The sequence below is a fragment of the Mauremys mutica genome, chromosome 6 (genome assembly GCF_020497125.1).
Source record: "Mauremys mutica isolate MM-2020 ecotype Southern chromosome 6, ASM2049712v1, whole genome shotgun sequence".
NCBI lineage: Eukaryota > Metazoa > Chordata > Testudines > Geoemydidae > Mauremys > Mauremys mutica.
Window position 1 is genome coordinate 47,776,835 of NC_059077.1, and position 16,820 is coordinate 47,793,654.

The 16,820-nt window shown below is 40.9% G+C and overlaps 1 protein-coding gene across 1 annotated transcript in view; it reads right to left on the reverse strand.

Moving 5' to 3' along the window:
* Positions 1-329: 329 nt before the first annotated feature.
* The window catches only part of BDP1 (B double prime 1, subunit of RNA polymerase III transcription initiation factor IIIB), an 80,794-nt gene continuing 64,303 nt past the window's right edge, over positions 330-16,820 (reverse strand). Inside the window, exons 37-43 of the mRNA XM_045021813.1 lie at positions 13,353-13,551; positions 10,368-10,584; positions 9,842-10,033; positions 9,408-9,450; positions 7,349-7,631; positions 5,475-5,721; positions 330-3,186 (exon numbers count right to left, since the gene is read on the reverse strand). Of these exons, the coding sequence (XP_044877748.1) occupies positions 3,061-3,186; positions 5,475-5,721; positions 7,349-7,631; positions 9,408-9,450; positions 9,842-10,033; positions 10,368-10,584; positions 13,353-13,551 (1,307 nt within the window). The 3' untranslated portion in view covers positions 330-3,060. The remainder of the gene's footprint in view (positions 3,187-5,474; positions 5,722-7,348; positions 7,632-9,407; positions 9,451-9,841; positions 10,034-10,367; positions 10,585-13,352; positions 13,552-16,820) is intronic.

Genomic DNA, 16,820 nt, shown 5'->3' on the forward strand with positions numbered 1-16,820 from the left:
TCATACTAGAAATATCAGGCTCTAAATTAAGTGGCGAATGGAAAAACTAAAGTTTTCAAAATAAAAAAATTAAATGTAATTTATAGCAATTTTGTAACATTCTTTTAAATACGCCAATCAAGGAATAAAATCTACTCCCCACCATTACAATAATGTAAGTAAAATGTTGCAAGGGTGAACAGATGGCAAAACATAGCATTAGTGCTAATGTGGGAATCTTAGCCATTCAACTCTCATTACCTTTAAAAGTTTATTCTTTTGGCTCATTATAAACTTGTTTATTGCTAAAAGCTTTGTGAAGACAACTCAAGTAAAATCAAATACACAAGTGATATAAAAGTATTTATTCACATAATTTACATATAGAACAGACTGCTTTCCTTGAACCCGAAAGCTTACACGTGAACAATATTACACAGGATGTTTGTCAAAGAACAGTTCAAGGAAAACAGTCCTTTGCCACATCTTAATAGAAATGATAAACCATTGATCAGTGGAACTTAACACAAGATGCTGTTCTGTTTCCTTCCATCACTATGACTTATACAACTTTCATATCCAACACGGAAAACACACGTTATCTTATCGCTCTAAAGAAATGGGATTCACTTCAAAAGAGACTGATAACAAAGTGCACATGGTTTGCTGTGAAAAAACAACAACAAGAACAAGGTCTGTTGTCCCTTCCATCGATTAGGGATAAATAAGGCACCATAAATTTTGTAGTGTCTTTATAATTTATGAAATACAAATTATTTTTGCCTTGTCATTTGAATTGCATCTGAAATACTATGAATGAGTATTTACCACTTTAGTAGGTACTTAGAGTACATTATTTTATAGCCTCCTCCTCCACAAATCAATTTTGAGAACATATTAGTGGGGGTGATCTAACTGGTTTACCTGATTCTAAAATGCAACATGCCCCATGTAACAATAACTAACAAAATATTTGCATACAAGAACCAGACCCTACAAAATGTACAGTAGCCTTAGCTACATGTATACAATGTTAATCTATTACTGCAATGTTTACAGTAGAAGGAGAAAAAACATAAAAATGGGTATTTCAAGTTAAAATGAAATAGTCAAACCATGAGACACTGGCCGGAAACTGGAAATGTGATTGGATCCATTTGTACAGTCATTTTTTAAATTCAAGTTGTCATTTACTTGAAAAACAGGGGAAAACCATTCTATTGTAGGATAGTTTTCCCTTTCCACTGTAGCATTAAAATTGTAATTGCTTCTCACATTTAGCTGCTATAAAGTAAGTGATCTGGGCTTCTACTTTAATTATTCCTAATAGCGGGTCTATTTTTGATTATTGTTCCAGTCTTGAGGGCACCTTTAGAAGCTACAAGTCAAAAAATAACTTCTGAAAGGATAAAAATTCAAGTCTCAGCAAGTGATTTAAGAGAAATCTGATAATCATTATAATTAGAAAATAAATTATGGATTTGCTAGTAAATCACCATCTAACTCTACAGAGTAGATATTTCTTTGCAGAGGGTGGCAAAATCTTAAAAAACAGTTTGAATACCAAATTTAGCAAAATATTTTAAATTACTCTCTCATTAAGAACCATTTTCGTTTTGGCAAGACCCATTCACAAAATACAAATTAAAGGTAGAAGCACAACCTTAAGGTAAACGAACATATACTGTACTATGCATTTCTGATTGACCTGTGGCAAGTGAAGCTAGAGTAAAAAAAATAACTGGTTTGAAAGGGTGTTCAGAACTGTTAAGGAACATAATTAGGGATATACTCATCTTGAGGTATGTGACATTATGTAAATCCCATGTTCTGAAAGTCTATTCTGTACCCTTGATCTCCAGTGGCGAACATTTAATCAAGGAGAAAAATGCAGACTTTATCTAAGTCTAATTTAAAATATCAACTACTCATTTCAAGAAGTCAAGACTTTAAGAATGAAAATATATTGATCTTTTAGAAGAATGCCTGATTTTAAGATTGAGACCATGTGACTCTTAAACTTGTCATGGCAATTTTTCCTCATTACATAAGTGGAAAATTAGTCTTCATGTGACAAATCTAATACCACCCTAAAAACTGAGTTACACTGTGCTAGTGAACAAAACTTAGACAGGAAACATGAGGAAAACCATTCTAACTTAACAATTTCAAAGTAGCAAATCCTCAAAGCATCCTCACTCAATAGTTCTGGGTTCGATTCTGCTCGCAGTTACTCTTGATTTATACCAGGGCAATTTCACTGAAGTCAATGGAGTTACATGAGTACATAAAAGACAGTGCAAGAGCAGAATCCAGCCTATTGTACTAAATATTTAATTTAGAAAGAAATCAGCATTTGCAATGGGAGATACGTTAATCTTTTCCTCACCCCCAAATCAGACAGATGAAAAAGGATTAACGGGATAGCATCTTTTAATAAATTAAAATTAAATAAATACAGTCTCATGTTTATCTCTGTACATTTAAAAGGGATTAAATATTTTGTTTTCAATCAGAGCCTTTAAGCTTATGTACCTGTGAATTTGTCATTACAAAAATACGTAATTTGGAGAAGACTATAAAATAGCCGATAATAAAAAACATTTTTATGTATTTACTACACTAAGCTTTTAGAATTGCTTCTCTATCTATAGAGATAAATATGAAGGTTAATTCTCCTACCTGGAGTGGAACTTCACAAAAAGAAGTATAGCAAATAACTTTTATAACCAGCCCCACAAGCGTCAGCATTATGATTTAAAGAGATATCGTCATGTTGATAGTCATTCATTCATTGCACTTCTAGAAAGTAGTCATGCACCCAGCATCTGCATCTTGAAAAGTTACAGTGTAAGCCAACAGCTACTGTTTAGTCTCATCATGCCAATCTAGTTCTTAAATGTTTGAAAATGCTCAGATCACCCAGAATGAGAAAAACTGATTTTGTTTTCCAACAATGCTTGTTATTCTCCATTAGTGAGGCTGGTAATAAATTAGGACTAAGGAAGAACAAAGGAGAATTCTCAGCAACTCATCTATATACAGTTCTGCTGTTACACTGCATTCTTGGATCCCAGAGGTTTATTCTGAATCATCCACCTCCATAAAGATATCACTGAAAAAATATTCCGAGATTCTGGTTGGCTCCTCTTCTTTCTCCTGTTGTTTAGTACAGGAAGCTTGCGTCTCAGAAAACTCAGAAGAAACCTACAACAAAATAAAAGGCTGCATTTACAGGTTTGAAATCTACTGAGATGTGTTGTTTCTCATGCATCGATGCCTCAGCTTGTGTACAAACTAGAGTCTCCTGGTAAGTTTCAGCACTCACTTAAAATGTAAAAGCAATAGGCCTCCCACTACCGACATCATAAAGATTATTTCCCCAAGCAAAATTGTTTAAGAGAATAATTTGGGATACACCAAGTAAACTGTAGTACAACCATCCTTCAAATCTTATATTCATTTACTCGGTCAAGTAGATTAATTTTAACTGATCAAGCTATTACCTGTAACAATTATTCTTTAAAGATATAAAACGTAATGGAATCCTACTCTTGAGTGGATGCCCTGAGCATTTCTGCTAAGGTAATAATGGAAATTTGATCTCAAGCAACAGTGGTGAGTAAACTTGTACAGAGAAGACCATGTGGCTGCTTTGCAAATTTCATAGATATATACCAATCAGAGGCAGACATGTAGCAGACATGCCCCTCACAAAACATGAGATGACATAACCCTCAAAACAGAGTTGTCAGGCTGCTGCAGCAAGACACAATCAGATATGGTTCTCTTGGAAACAAGCACAACATAGTGTCAAGTAATAAAAGCTGTGTGGACTTTGAGAGATTTAGCATTTCCAAATAAAAGCCTAAGGACCTTTTCATACATAGTTTTGTCAGGAAGGACATTCAAGTTAGCGGGAAATGTTGGCAGGACAAGTGACTAAGGCAAATCTCCAAAACCACCTTTGGGAACAATTTATTGGGGATTTAATGGGGGTTTCAAACAATTATCCTTATCTTGTGTTTTAGATATTCAAAGTGCTTTACAAACATTAACATTAATTTTCATTACGATTTTGAAGATAGAACAGTTCATTTGCAGACGGCTCAGTGCTCCAGTGTACCAAGGACCACCCAGATCTCAAAACCACAGAGGCAACCAGCTGCTAAGACATCAAATTTATACACATCCTGCGCCTCCTCAAGGACTATTGGTGGCATAGATGCTATTGGTAGGTTAGCTGGAAGTCTGATAAGCTGTACCTAGGACTTGAACACAATCAGCTAACGACTCATTCTCTTGTCACTGACAGAGCTTGGTGCTTCAGCAAAAGGTGATGCGTTGGTTAATGAGTGTCCAGCACACCAGCAGCATGTGCTTAGACACTAAGGTCATCTTTGTGTGTGACGTAGGGATCTAGTTCTCTGCTTCTGTGGCATAGGACAGAGTTAGTGGCCTATCACCTTTGCAGCTGGTGGCGAAAACACATAGTCTTGTTATCAAACCTAAGGTCTTCACTTTAAGGCCTTTGAAGACTGAGCTGGCTTCATATCAGGCTATAACAGATGTCACCATGAGCCATCAACAGATCTTTCTGGGACTGACTCATTTACGGTCATGGTGAAATCTTACCTAACAGTCAGCCAGACCTGGTCGTTTCTGAGGCAGACACATGAGTCACATCTCTGGAAGTTATGGTGAAAACACACAAACATTTTTAAAGTGCAAGGCAGTTGGTCTGGTCTACACACAAACTTGCATTGAAATAACTAAATCTTTGTTATTTTGGTGCAAGTCTGTGTGCAGACACTTATTTTGGGATACGTGTCCTGTTTCACTTTTGCTTAATGTGGAAAATGTAATGTGACCTCAAGAGATCAGAACAGATAATCTGAGGAGATTTAATATTAACAAACACAATCTCCTCCTTAGGGAGAGGAAACAAACAGTACAAATGAGATGGGATGTAATCAAGCAGCTGCATTTTTAACCATTCAGTTACGGCTCCCCCCTATGCTTTGCAGGAAATATAAAACTACACAGCTGGCTCCTTTAGGTAAAGTAGCAAATGGGGAATTTTTAGAGACATGTGGTCAGCTCCCTGGGTCTGCTCTCCATCTTTTGTGCTCAAAGCAGTGACCTCATGTTCCTGATTTAAGATAGAAGTGGAGACAGAAACTGGGAGAAATAAAATATCATATAAAATGAAACAATGCCAAAACTTAAGATGCCTTTGCTGTTATTAGAGCATTGCTCTAAGAGACTCTCCAACATTTAAAAAAAGTTGACATAATTATGTTTTTTTCCTATCATTCAACATAGTCCTTTTGTTCAGCTTCACAGCATACAGATAAGCAAAAAGAGACCACAAATCTATAAAAATGTCAGTGATCACTTCCCGCGCGTGCGCGCGCGCGCACACACACACAGTTATCTCCTAGTAGTGCTTTACATTTCATATACATATGATGTTCAGAGGTAACTGTATGTACCTGAACTGCAGCAGTGCCTATATTCTCACATTCAGCAGATGTCAACATGCTTGTAGAGGGAAGGGAACAGGACTCTTGAGTGTCTGTACTGTTCTCAGCGGATAGAGTGGGTCTTTTTAGACTTCGCTTTGAGGCAGCTATGAGAGGTTTTTGGAGTCTCTGTCTATTCCCTTTAGCACCCTCTCCAGGTTCAGCATTACTCGATTTGCAAATTAAAGATAAAAATCCCAGAGGTCTTCGGCCAGCCCTATTCAAAAAACACAAAAAATAATAATAAAGTTTCAAGGGTTATATAAATATTGTCAGCTTGCTCAACGAAAATGGAGTAGAAATATTGTTTGTATTTAATGAGAGTTTGACTTACAATCTAGTAGCAAACTTTTATAAAATTATATGAAGATGATTAAAACATTCTAAAATAAATAATTTGGAATAGGTTAAATCAACCCCAGGATATTTTTTTTGTTTTGTTTTTTATTCTCTGAATTGGAAAAATATCAACATTTTTGCCAGATTATTTAAGCAGCACAGAGTTGAGAAAGCTCCCTGTAGAGCTGTAAAAGCCTTCAACAGCCTCCATGCCAGCACAATGTGGGAGATGGAGCCTACCATTCACTACTCAAGAGTGGCCAATATAAGCTCCCAGATCTTTAGGCAAAAGATACTCTTAGAAACAGGAACAGCTGCAGAGGAGACCTGCCAGCTTCTCACCCACAAAAGAGCAGGGAATTCCTTCCTGTGTCATTTCCACAGGCCTCTTCTAATGCACCACATGAAGGAGGAATCCTACTCTCCCAAGGGCAACCTAGAAAGCATCCCAGAATACAGAAGGAAGACACTCCTTGGAGCAGGAACAGCACCAGATCTTCACTCTACCAACATCAGCACAGCCAATCACAGTGAACTGTTACGTAATGTTAATTCAGGAACAAAAAAGTTGGGGCAAAGGCCCAGAGTCACTTTTTAGATTGTAATCTCTAAGGCAGGGACTGTCTTTTTCTATGCGTGGAGAGCACCTACATATTGTGGTTGACACTGGAATACAAATAAGCAACAACTAAACCCCACACACCACAATGATATGAGAAGAGGGGAGAAATCATCAGGGGCCAATAGGCAATGGTAAATGTTACTAGGACAGGGAAAAGTAGAGAGTTACAAAAAACATATGACTGTAAGAAAAGTAAAATGGTGAGTAAATAAGTGATGCTTAGAGGAACAGAACTAAAAGATAAGGGGAAAGGTAAATTAAAAAATATAAAAAGGAACATACGAAGGAACAAAAGTCATGCTGCATCTTCTGTTTGTTGTCTAGACTGTAAACTCTGTGGGGCAGTGACATGTCTTAATACAGCATTAAAGAACAAGCACACTGAGCGTATTAACTGCTATTACTTAACTGAAAAATTCAAAGAAACAGATATGTTTATACAGTATATTACAGCACAGGATGGGGCAATTAAAATAAATGGTTTATTAAAGCTACCAATCTGGTTTTCTCAAGTCCAGTGAACAGAATCTACATCACAAAAGGCAGCTGTGTTGGCTGTGTAAACAGAGAAGCCAAATACTTAATAGGCATGAGCAATCTGTTCACTGAGGTATATTGCCAGAAAAGCATGGGACAGCATGAATCACCATCAACTACGCTGTTACCATTCCATGGCTAGAGTATTTCAAATTCCACAGCTGATCTTTTCTAGTTTTTTGCTGAAGAGAAGGATGGACAATGTTCTAGTGTATGGGTTTTTAACCTGGGATTACATCTATCCTGCTTTTCCCACAATGCTAAGTAGAAGGATCACCATGTGCAAGTCCTGATAAGAAGGGGGTCTTCAGAATGAAAAGGCTGAGAACCAATGTTCTAGAAATACCTTAGCATCGGGCTTCTTGAAAGGGCAGGTGTGCTTCCAACATGTCCCAAACGTCCAGATTCACCAATATCCATAGAACTTTCTTGCTCATTTGCTTCTTCTTTTCCCTCATGGTCCATTCCAGACACCAACTCATCTGAACACTTGCATGCCGATTCCTCAACTGGTATAGTTCCTAATTTCTGAAAGGATTCAGATTGCCCTCTTTCTGCAGTTTTAGATACAAATATAGAGGTAGGTAGTTTTTTCTTCTTGGAAGTTTTCATTTTTTCAGAAATTCTCCCTTTCAGTGAAAAAAATATTAAGCATAAATGGGAAATTTACAATTCTCATTGACTGAACTTATACTCTTAATATTTTTATAATATTAATATTCTACATCATGGTCCAAACTAGTGTGGTGCTGGTAGTAAAAGACGTAGTGTTTTAGGGCATTACAATTGACACTAGTGTTATTTTTGTTTGTTATTTAAATAAATGTGAGCAAGCTAAGTTTCTCAAAAGATAATAGTTAATTTTTTAAAATATGTCATATTTTGGGCCTGAAAACCTTACCAGATCACACAGACATTAGAACTGGAAAAGATCAGTTAGGTCATGCAATCCACCATCTCCTAGGGCAGAATGCTCCCTATTATACTTTCTAGGGCTTAGCCTCATCACCCTGAATTTTTCCAAGATATGGTCTCCCATAATTTCTTTTGAGAGACTATTGCACAACTTAAAAGTAGTATTATGAAATCCCCTATAAAAGTGCAAAGAGCTAAACAGATCTCACTGTCAGGAAATTTCTGATATTCAATCTACTATTTTTTCCCCTCAACTTCATTCCACTTCTTTTACAGTTACATCCCTTCTCTTTGCATTAGCTCAAATATTATGTCTCCGACGTATAGGCTAGTCCTTCTTTCAGTTAAAGCCTTTTAACTAAGAAACACATATCTGGTTTCTTTAGTCTTTCCTCATCCATCAGTCCCTCCAGTCCCCTGTTCTTTTTTTGGTTGACCCTCTTGGAACCCCTTCCAACATGTTCACATATTTTTAGTAACAACGTGACCAAAAATAAAATCACTGTTGTAAGTTGTATAGAGAGGGACTATTATTCCTGATATGATGTGTTTTGTGCATGGAAGCTGTAGACCCGATTCAAAGCCCACAGAAGTAATTGAAAGTCTTTCCACTGACTTTAATGAGCTTCACATCAAGCCCTGTATTATCCAGATTCTTTATTCAATCACAGAGATATTAAAAAGAAAGCATCTCCACTATATTTATAAGGTCCCACAAACATTTTGCATTCTCTCTGCTGGGACTTCATAGCAGGTAAGACAAGACCTCTGCTGATCTTGTTAGAATTGCAAATGCACAAAAAGATAGTTTGGCATAATACAGATCATCGGTTAATTGCTCCATTCAAAACAGGTGGAAACATATTTGCCAAATGGAAAACAGCAAAATTGGTAGTAAAAGAAATCTTTGCCAATTTAAGAGTTAAGTTAGCTAAACAAGGAAGATCAGAATACTAAACAGTTTTGCTTCAGTATCTTTAAAATAACAATGTAACAACTCTTCCTCTAATTGACAATAATTCAGTATGAAAAAGACTGCACCAATCAGCGTGAAAGAGAGATATGTTCTTTTGACAGATTCTAAACTTGGTCATGGCAAAAATCCCTAACCAGGTCAGCTATATATATATGTAAGGTATCTTTGCTGGTTAATTTTTTTTTCTTTTAAACCCACCAACCATTAAAAAAAAACAAACTTATTTTTAGAAATGTACAAATAAGAGGCAGCTCTTAAAATTCATGAAAATCATCTTATTTGAGGCTCCAACTATAATTTTGTTTTTGAGGCCAGTTGAATTATAACATGAATATACAAAATTTTGCTAGGCACCTAATCCCAGTGCAGGTAATTGGCAATTAAAGTGAATAGAAGACAATTTTCCCCTTATGAATACATTGCCGCAGGTAGGATTAGTTAGCAAAACAGCAATTAATGTTAGCTACCATTTACAAGAGACTCCATATGCATTAGATCTCAAAAATTCACCTACCAGCAATTTTCCTTGGAGCATGTATTGATTTAACTGAAGACTCCTGTATTAAACAACAACATTTAAAAGTCAATTTCTCTACTTCAAAGAAAAAGCACAGTGAAAGTTAGTACAGAAATAAGATTATACATTTACAGATCTTAAATCAACTAGGGACAAATAATAGGAAGGAAAAGGTCTTCAACACTCAGGAACGTGATGGGACCCCATGTCACTTGTGACCCCTAGTGTTGATTGAAAAGAAGGCTTTCGGGGTACTACCAGAGAGCCATGACAGGGGCCTCAAGTTCAGAGAGCATAGAAGCAAGGAAGCTGGGGGAATTCACAAGGTTCTTACTGGAGTCCTTGACATCACAGTGTAGAGATCCCCACACCTCAAAACATTGTACTCAATAGCAAAAATACATGCAAGTCACTCCCAATAATTTGGTCACCTCACAGTATGGGAAATTTGTCCAGCTTCCCTTTGCAGCTAGCATTTTATGGCTAGTGCCCCAGTGAAGAGGGGTGGGGATATTTCTAGCCACACAGCTTTTTCCTGTAATGAGTTTCCTGCAAGAATCATGATGCTCCGTTCCCTGAAACAAGACAGCCACGTGACCAGCATATGCCTGAAACTTCCCCTGCTGCAAGAGCACCATCAAAAAAAGTGAAAGTGGGTGAATGCACAGAAACAATTAGCAAGCATATCAAGTAAAAAGTACAATGGAAAACGGGGCCCATGGGTATACCCAAAGTGAATATGGAAACTAGAACCTAAAGATTATTTAGCAGTCCCACTGTTTGAAACAAAAAGCAACTTACAGCTTCCATTTTGTTGCTGAAAAGCTTCTTGGCAAAATTTCAAATGAGGTAATTAACCTAGTTAATACAGTCATTACTTTGAAGTCAGACAGACACTTCAAATTGCACACCTTTCATAGTACACATAAAACGGTATTTCCTGAATTAGTATCTGACCTTGTAAGTATTTGCCAGATTATCCTCTGCTGAGGTAGAAGGAGTTCGCTTGGCAGGAGGAGTGTCACTTTCTTCAAGATCAATAGCATGCCTTTTCCAAGATGTCTCATCCAAATTAGTAAGTGTCTCTATTGATGCTCTCTGCAGTCCTTCTGTTCCTGTACAGTTGTCTAAAGAGGTGGCAGCTTTATCATCTGTAGTGGTCAGTGATCCAATGCTGTATTTATAAATACCATTGTGAAAAGTTACTATCTTAAAAAAATTAAATTTAAAAATCAAATGTGTAGTGTATACAACAAAATTATAAGATGATTAAGGAACAAATCTTTGCTTATATTCTTATCTACAACATGTACCACTTCAAACCCTTTTAGGTTTTTATCATTTAGATGGTAAACCTTGCAAGTTTTTGTTTTGTTTTTTTAAAACCACAAGGAACTAGGAATTCTCATGACATCTTCGGTCAGTCTTTTCAAAGAAGATCTTGTTCTTTTCTTTTAACATTTTGTTTCATTTTCTGCTTGAACTATATATTTCATTTTACTCAGTCTAATAGCATATTTTCTTTAATATGCCTGCTAAGATTTCCATATATGAAACACATCTATTTCCATATATGAAATATCACATACTAGAAGATGTTTTTGCTCCAGTGAGTTGTAGAAAAGAACAATTACTTTTTTAATAAAACATGTATTTTGAGATCTGCATTTTGCTGCACTATCCCTGACCACCAAGGGGAATGGGGTTCTTCCTGTCAGTTATAGTAGATAAAAGATACAGCTATAATCATGTTAGCAATTGTCAAATATAATTAAACTCCATTTCCATGAGAACATAAATCAATCCATGCATTACTATTAACTGCATTTTACTGTAATGGTTACAGTATTCTAGATGCTCAAGGTATTTATACTTGCAGCCTCGTCTCTATTAGATTTCCACTGCACACCCTTGGGGGAGGATGATAGTCCAGTGGAACAACCAAGACAAAATTGGCCTGCCACAGAAGGGAATTAAGGGAGCAGGGCGAACCTACAAGGATACAGGTGGACTTGAAAGACATATTCCATTACAGGCCCTCAGTAATTCTGCCTATCATCATCAAGGGCTAAACAGGCAGTAATTCCCTGATGCAGGAGCTCCAGAGCCGCATGGCTGAGGATCCTTCTTGAAGGGGAGGATCTTCAATAGAGAGAGGAGCAGGCTTAACAGCTGAGCTTACAGTGCCATTTCGGGGCCTAAGCTCAGTTTCACACATGCTGTGACATGGAAAGAGAACTATACATTAAGAAAGCATGTCGAAGTTTTAAAAGTGTATTATTATGTTATTCTTAGGAAGATTTCCCTTCCTCTTAACTTACAGTATATTGTTGTAACTTACTATGCGTACCTTTTGTTGCAATATTTCATGGAAATGTGAGACCTATTTCAACAAGTGTGATGTGAAAATATGCAATGTCATATTAGATCGGGGTGGGCAAACTACGGCCCGCGGGCTGGATCTGGCCTACGGGATTTCCCCCTGTGGTGCCGTGGGTCCCGCACCGCTCTCAGAAATGGCCAGCTCCACGTCCCTGCAGCCCCCGGGCAGAGGGCTTCGTGCGTTGCCCTTGACTCCGGGCACCACTCCCCGCAGCTCCCATTGGTCGGGAATGGGGAACCGCGGCCAATGGGGGCTTCGCGGGAGGTACCTGAAGGCACAGCAAGGGCAGCACACATGGAGTCCTCCCCCCAGCCCCTCGAAAGAGCCACAGCACTTCCAGGAGTGGTGCGGGGCCGGGGACAGGACAAGCATGCAGAAAGCCTGCCCCGGTCCTGGTGCACACTGCTGCCACCCCAGAGCCACTGTGGCGCCGGGCCAGTGTCGGAATCCCACCTCCATCCCACCCCACAACTCCCTGCCCTGAGCCCCCTTCCTGCACCCCAACCCCTTACCCTGAGCTCCCTGCTGCACCTTGCACCCCTGTGCACCCCCAACCCCCCTGCCGTATCCCACACCACTCCTGCACCCCAACCCCCTACCCTGAGCTCCCTGCTGCACCTTGCACCCCTGTGCACCCCAACCCCCCGCCGTACCCCACACCACTCCTGCACCCCAACTCCCTGCCCTGAGCCCCCTCCCGCAGTCTGCACCCCTCCCCTGAGCCCCCTCCTGCACCCCAACTCCCTTCCCTGAGCCCCCTCATACACCCTGCACTCCTCCTCTGCTCCAATCCCTTGCCCTGAACCCCTTCCTGCACACCGTGCCCCCTCCCACACCCCACACTCCCTCCTGCACCCCAACCCTCTGCGCCAGCCCTGCATACAATTTCCCCACCCAGATGTAGCCCTTGGCCCAAAAAGTTTGCCCACCCCTGTATTAGATCAATGTAACAGGCATACTCAAACTCTTTGTTGTTTTCCTGTACTGCTGTAAGCTTAGTCTGACATCAGTTAAATAATTTTGTCTGTCTTTATTCAAGGAAAGTATTATTAATCAACAGAATGAAAAAATTAAAACAAAGAATTCTTATCATGTTCTGTCATTTTCACCGAAGTGTTCCAAAAAAGGTGAGACCGTAAAAATCTGGAAAAAGTGATTTAGCTATGGAGTCCAAAGTACTTTAGAAAATATAAACGTGCTCAGATTTATAATTTCCATTACTTTTCACCAGAAATATTCAAGTCAATATAGAACTATGCTTTATAAGAGTCCCACTAAAAGAAAATTCAGGTGAAAACTAACTATGGTGCTGCTGGCACATGACCAAAATATTTAACAAATTAAAACACAGCAGATTTACATAACTGATTTATTGCTCACAGAATCACGATCATATTTCACTTGTTTTAGTGAAGCTGATAAATGAGCCAGGTAGTGGTTTCTCCTGCATTTCTTCTTTTAGTTAGTTCAAATGTATTTAACTTTAGAGGCTCCAATAAGTTAGCCTGAGAGGCTCAGAAATAAATGCACATTTATCTTGTAATATATTGATCATTTACCTCTGCTCTCCCATCACATTAGCTAAGCCTGTATTCACTGGAGTGAGAAGTATGGGGGCTGGCAGCAATGGTTCCAAAGCTTGTTCTAGTGACACAGATGCATCATGGTACTCTCTCGAGTCAGCTGGAATTTCCACCAATGTTAAAATAAAAGTCTGTTCCTCCGCCTCCTCTGGATATTCATTACCACTTCCATTCACTACCAAAACATGTTGAAGACAAGAAACAGATAATTAAACCCTACTATTTAAAGTGTACTATTTAAATGCTAGCAGTTGTGTGTTGTATCATGCCCTTCTCCACAATTAGTATTAGGTTGTCACAATTTTTTTCTCAAGCCAGAAAAGGCTGGGAGTATCGTGGAAACATGCTTGGCCTCTTCAGGGAGAGAAGGAAGGAACCTAGCATCGCTCTATAGTGATCCTTCTAGCTGATTGGGAGATGTGTTTTGTGTCTGAGGAGAGCCCCAGTCAGTACTCTTCACTCAGAAAGATGAGCACAATAATAAGCAGACGCTCTATAAGCTTGTGCTTCGTTAATTAAAATCAGTCAAGTCATCCACTATCCACAAAGATAAGAACCTAATACCACCACCAGTGGCTAACAATTACTCGTTTAGTTAAAGCAGCAGAAGCTTGTTATTTTGGCAGAAGTCCCAGGTTCTAGTCCCACAGACAATCCTAACATTCTACAAGTCCATATTTTTCCGAGAGTCAAACATTAACAGATAGATAGCAGCCAATTGCCACCAGTTAGGATGAATTTAACAAGAAGGCAATTGAAGACAAGGAATCAGTTTCCAAATCTAGCAGACCTCAGCATTGTCCAATTAGCTCTTCACATTGAACTACAGAGTAAAAGACGGTTACTCACCTCTGTAAATGTGGCTCTGCAAGATGTGATGCTCATATCCATTCCAATTAGGCGTGCACACACCGCATGCACAATCGTCGGAAGATTTTTACCCTAGCAACACTCGGTGAGTCGGCTGAGGCGCCCCCTGGAGTGGTGCTCTTATGGCGCCAGATATATGTCCCTGCTGACCGAGCGCCCCCTCAATTCCTTGTTGCTGGCTACTCCGACAGAGGGGAAAGAGGGCGAGTTTGGAATGGATATGAGCAACACATCTCGAAGAACAACAGTTACAAAGGTGAGTAACCATCTTTTCTTCTTCGAGTGCTTGCTCATATCAATTCCAATTAGGTGACTCCCAAGCCTTACCTAGGTGGTGGGATCGGAGTGAGATGTTGCGGAGTGAAGGACCGCTGAGCCAAATGCAGCATCATCCCTGGACTGCTGCACTTTCGTGTAGTGGGAAGCAAAGGTATGCACCGATGACCAAGTTGCTGCCCTACAGATCTCCTGTATGGGTACATGAGCAAGGAAGGTGGAGGACAAAGCTTGAGCCCGAGTGGAGTGGACGGTAAGGTGTGTAGTTGGGACACCAGGTAAGTCACAGCACGCACGGATGCATGATGTAATCCAGGACGAGATGCGCTGTGTGGAGACCGGGAGGCCCTTCATCCGGTCTGCCACAGCTATGAACAGCTGGGTCATCCTAAAAGGTTTCATTCGCTCGATGTAAAAGGTGAGGGCCCTACGAATGTCTAGGGAATGCAGCTGTTCTCGTTGAGAAGCATGCAGCTTCGGGTAGAAGACTGGAAGGAAGAGGTCTTGGTTGACATGGAAGGCAGACACAACCTTAGGAAGGAAGGTGGGGTGTGGTCGCAGCTGTACCTTGTCCTTATGAAACACTGTATACGGTGGGTCCGACGTGAGGGCTCAAAGCTCCGACACACATCTCGCCGAAATGATGGTGACGAGGAAAGCTGTTTTCCAGGACAGGTACAGGAGCGAGCAAGTGGCCATCAGCTCCAACGGGGCACCCATGAGTCTGGATAGGACCAGGCTGAGGTTCCATGTAGGGGTCGGATGCCGAATTTGTGGGTACAGATGTTCCAGTCCCTTGAGGAACCTGCTGACCATGGGATTGGAGAAAACCAAGCACCCATTTTCACCCGGGTGGAAGGCCGAAATCACTGCTAGGAGTACTCTGATGGATGAAATCGCCAGGCCTTGCTGTTTCAAAGACAAGAGATAGTCTAAGATGGTAGGTACTGGCACCTCCAGAGGAGCAGTATTGCTCAGGGCACACCAGCAGGAGAAACACTTCCACTTGGCCAGATACATGGACCTAGTAGAGTGCTTTCTGCTACCCAAGAGTATGTGCTGCACCAAGCGGGAGCAACGTAGCTCAGATTGAGTTAGCCATGCAACATCCATGCTGTGAGATGGAGGGATTGCAGGTCCCCCACCTACCGAGTTGGGGTTCAGCCACCAAACTAGGGAGGTTAAGACTTCTGTCGGTACTGTGAGCACTGTGTCTAAATTGTCCCGGCCTGGGCGTTACACTGATAAGAGCCAGGCCTGAAGTGGACAGAGGTGCAGTCTGGCATGTGTGGTCACAAAGGTGCAAGATGCCATGTGTCCCAGTAGACCAAGGAATGTGTGTGCTGTCGAGGTCGGGAGGCTTTGGGTAATGCTTGCCATGGACTGGAAGCGGGCGTGCATAGAAACGCACGGGCGAGATTTGAATCCAGGACTGCTCCGATGAAGTCTATTCTTTGGGTCGGCTGCAAAGTGGACTTTTTGACATTGAGCAGCAGGCCCAGCTGTCTGAACAAGTTCATGGTGAACTGAACATGAGATTGCACTTGTTGCTCAGAGCGACCCCGAATGAGCTAGTCGTCGAGATACAGAAATACTTAGATCCGATGTCAACGGAGTGAGGTAGCTACGATAGCCACACACTTTGTAAAGACCCTTGGTGCCATGGATAGGCTGAAGGGAAGGAGAGTAAATTAGAAGTTCTGTTGGTTGACCGCAAAGTGAAGGAAGCGCCTGTGCGGGGGGTAAATTGCTATGTGGAAGTATGCGTCCTTCATGCTGAGGGTGGCGTACCAGTCTCCAGGAAAGGAATAATGGTCCCCAGGGAAAACATGCAGAACTTCAACTTTACCGTGAATTTGTTGAGTCCGCGCAGGTCCAGAATGGGCCGTAGCCCCCGCTTTGCCTTGGAGATTAGGAAGTAACGGGAGTAAAACCCCCTGCCCCTCAGTTCCTTTGGAATTTCCTCTATAGCTCCGATAGTTAGGAGCGTTTGCACCTCCTGTAGGAGGAGTTGCTCGTGAGAGGGGTCCCCGAAGAGGGACGGGGGGACAAAACAAATTGAAGTTGATATGCACTTTCCACTGTGCGTAGGACCCAGAGGGGCAAGTCTTGCGGGGGGTTACCCTAGGTCCACCACGCTAGGGGCGTGGGCCTGAGCTGAGGGTAGGGCTGTCGCCTCTGAGCCCCAGGGACGGGAGGGGGGCGGGAGGGAGAGGGAGGAGGAGGACGACGACGACATGGACTGACAGTTGCCTTCAGGACCCAGGGTTCCAAGTGGGCAGAGCGAGAAGCCCCCGA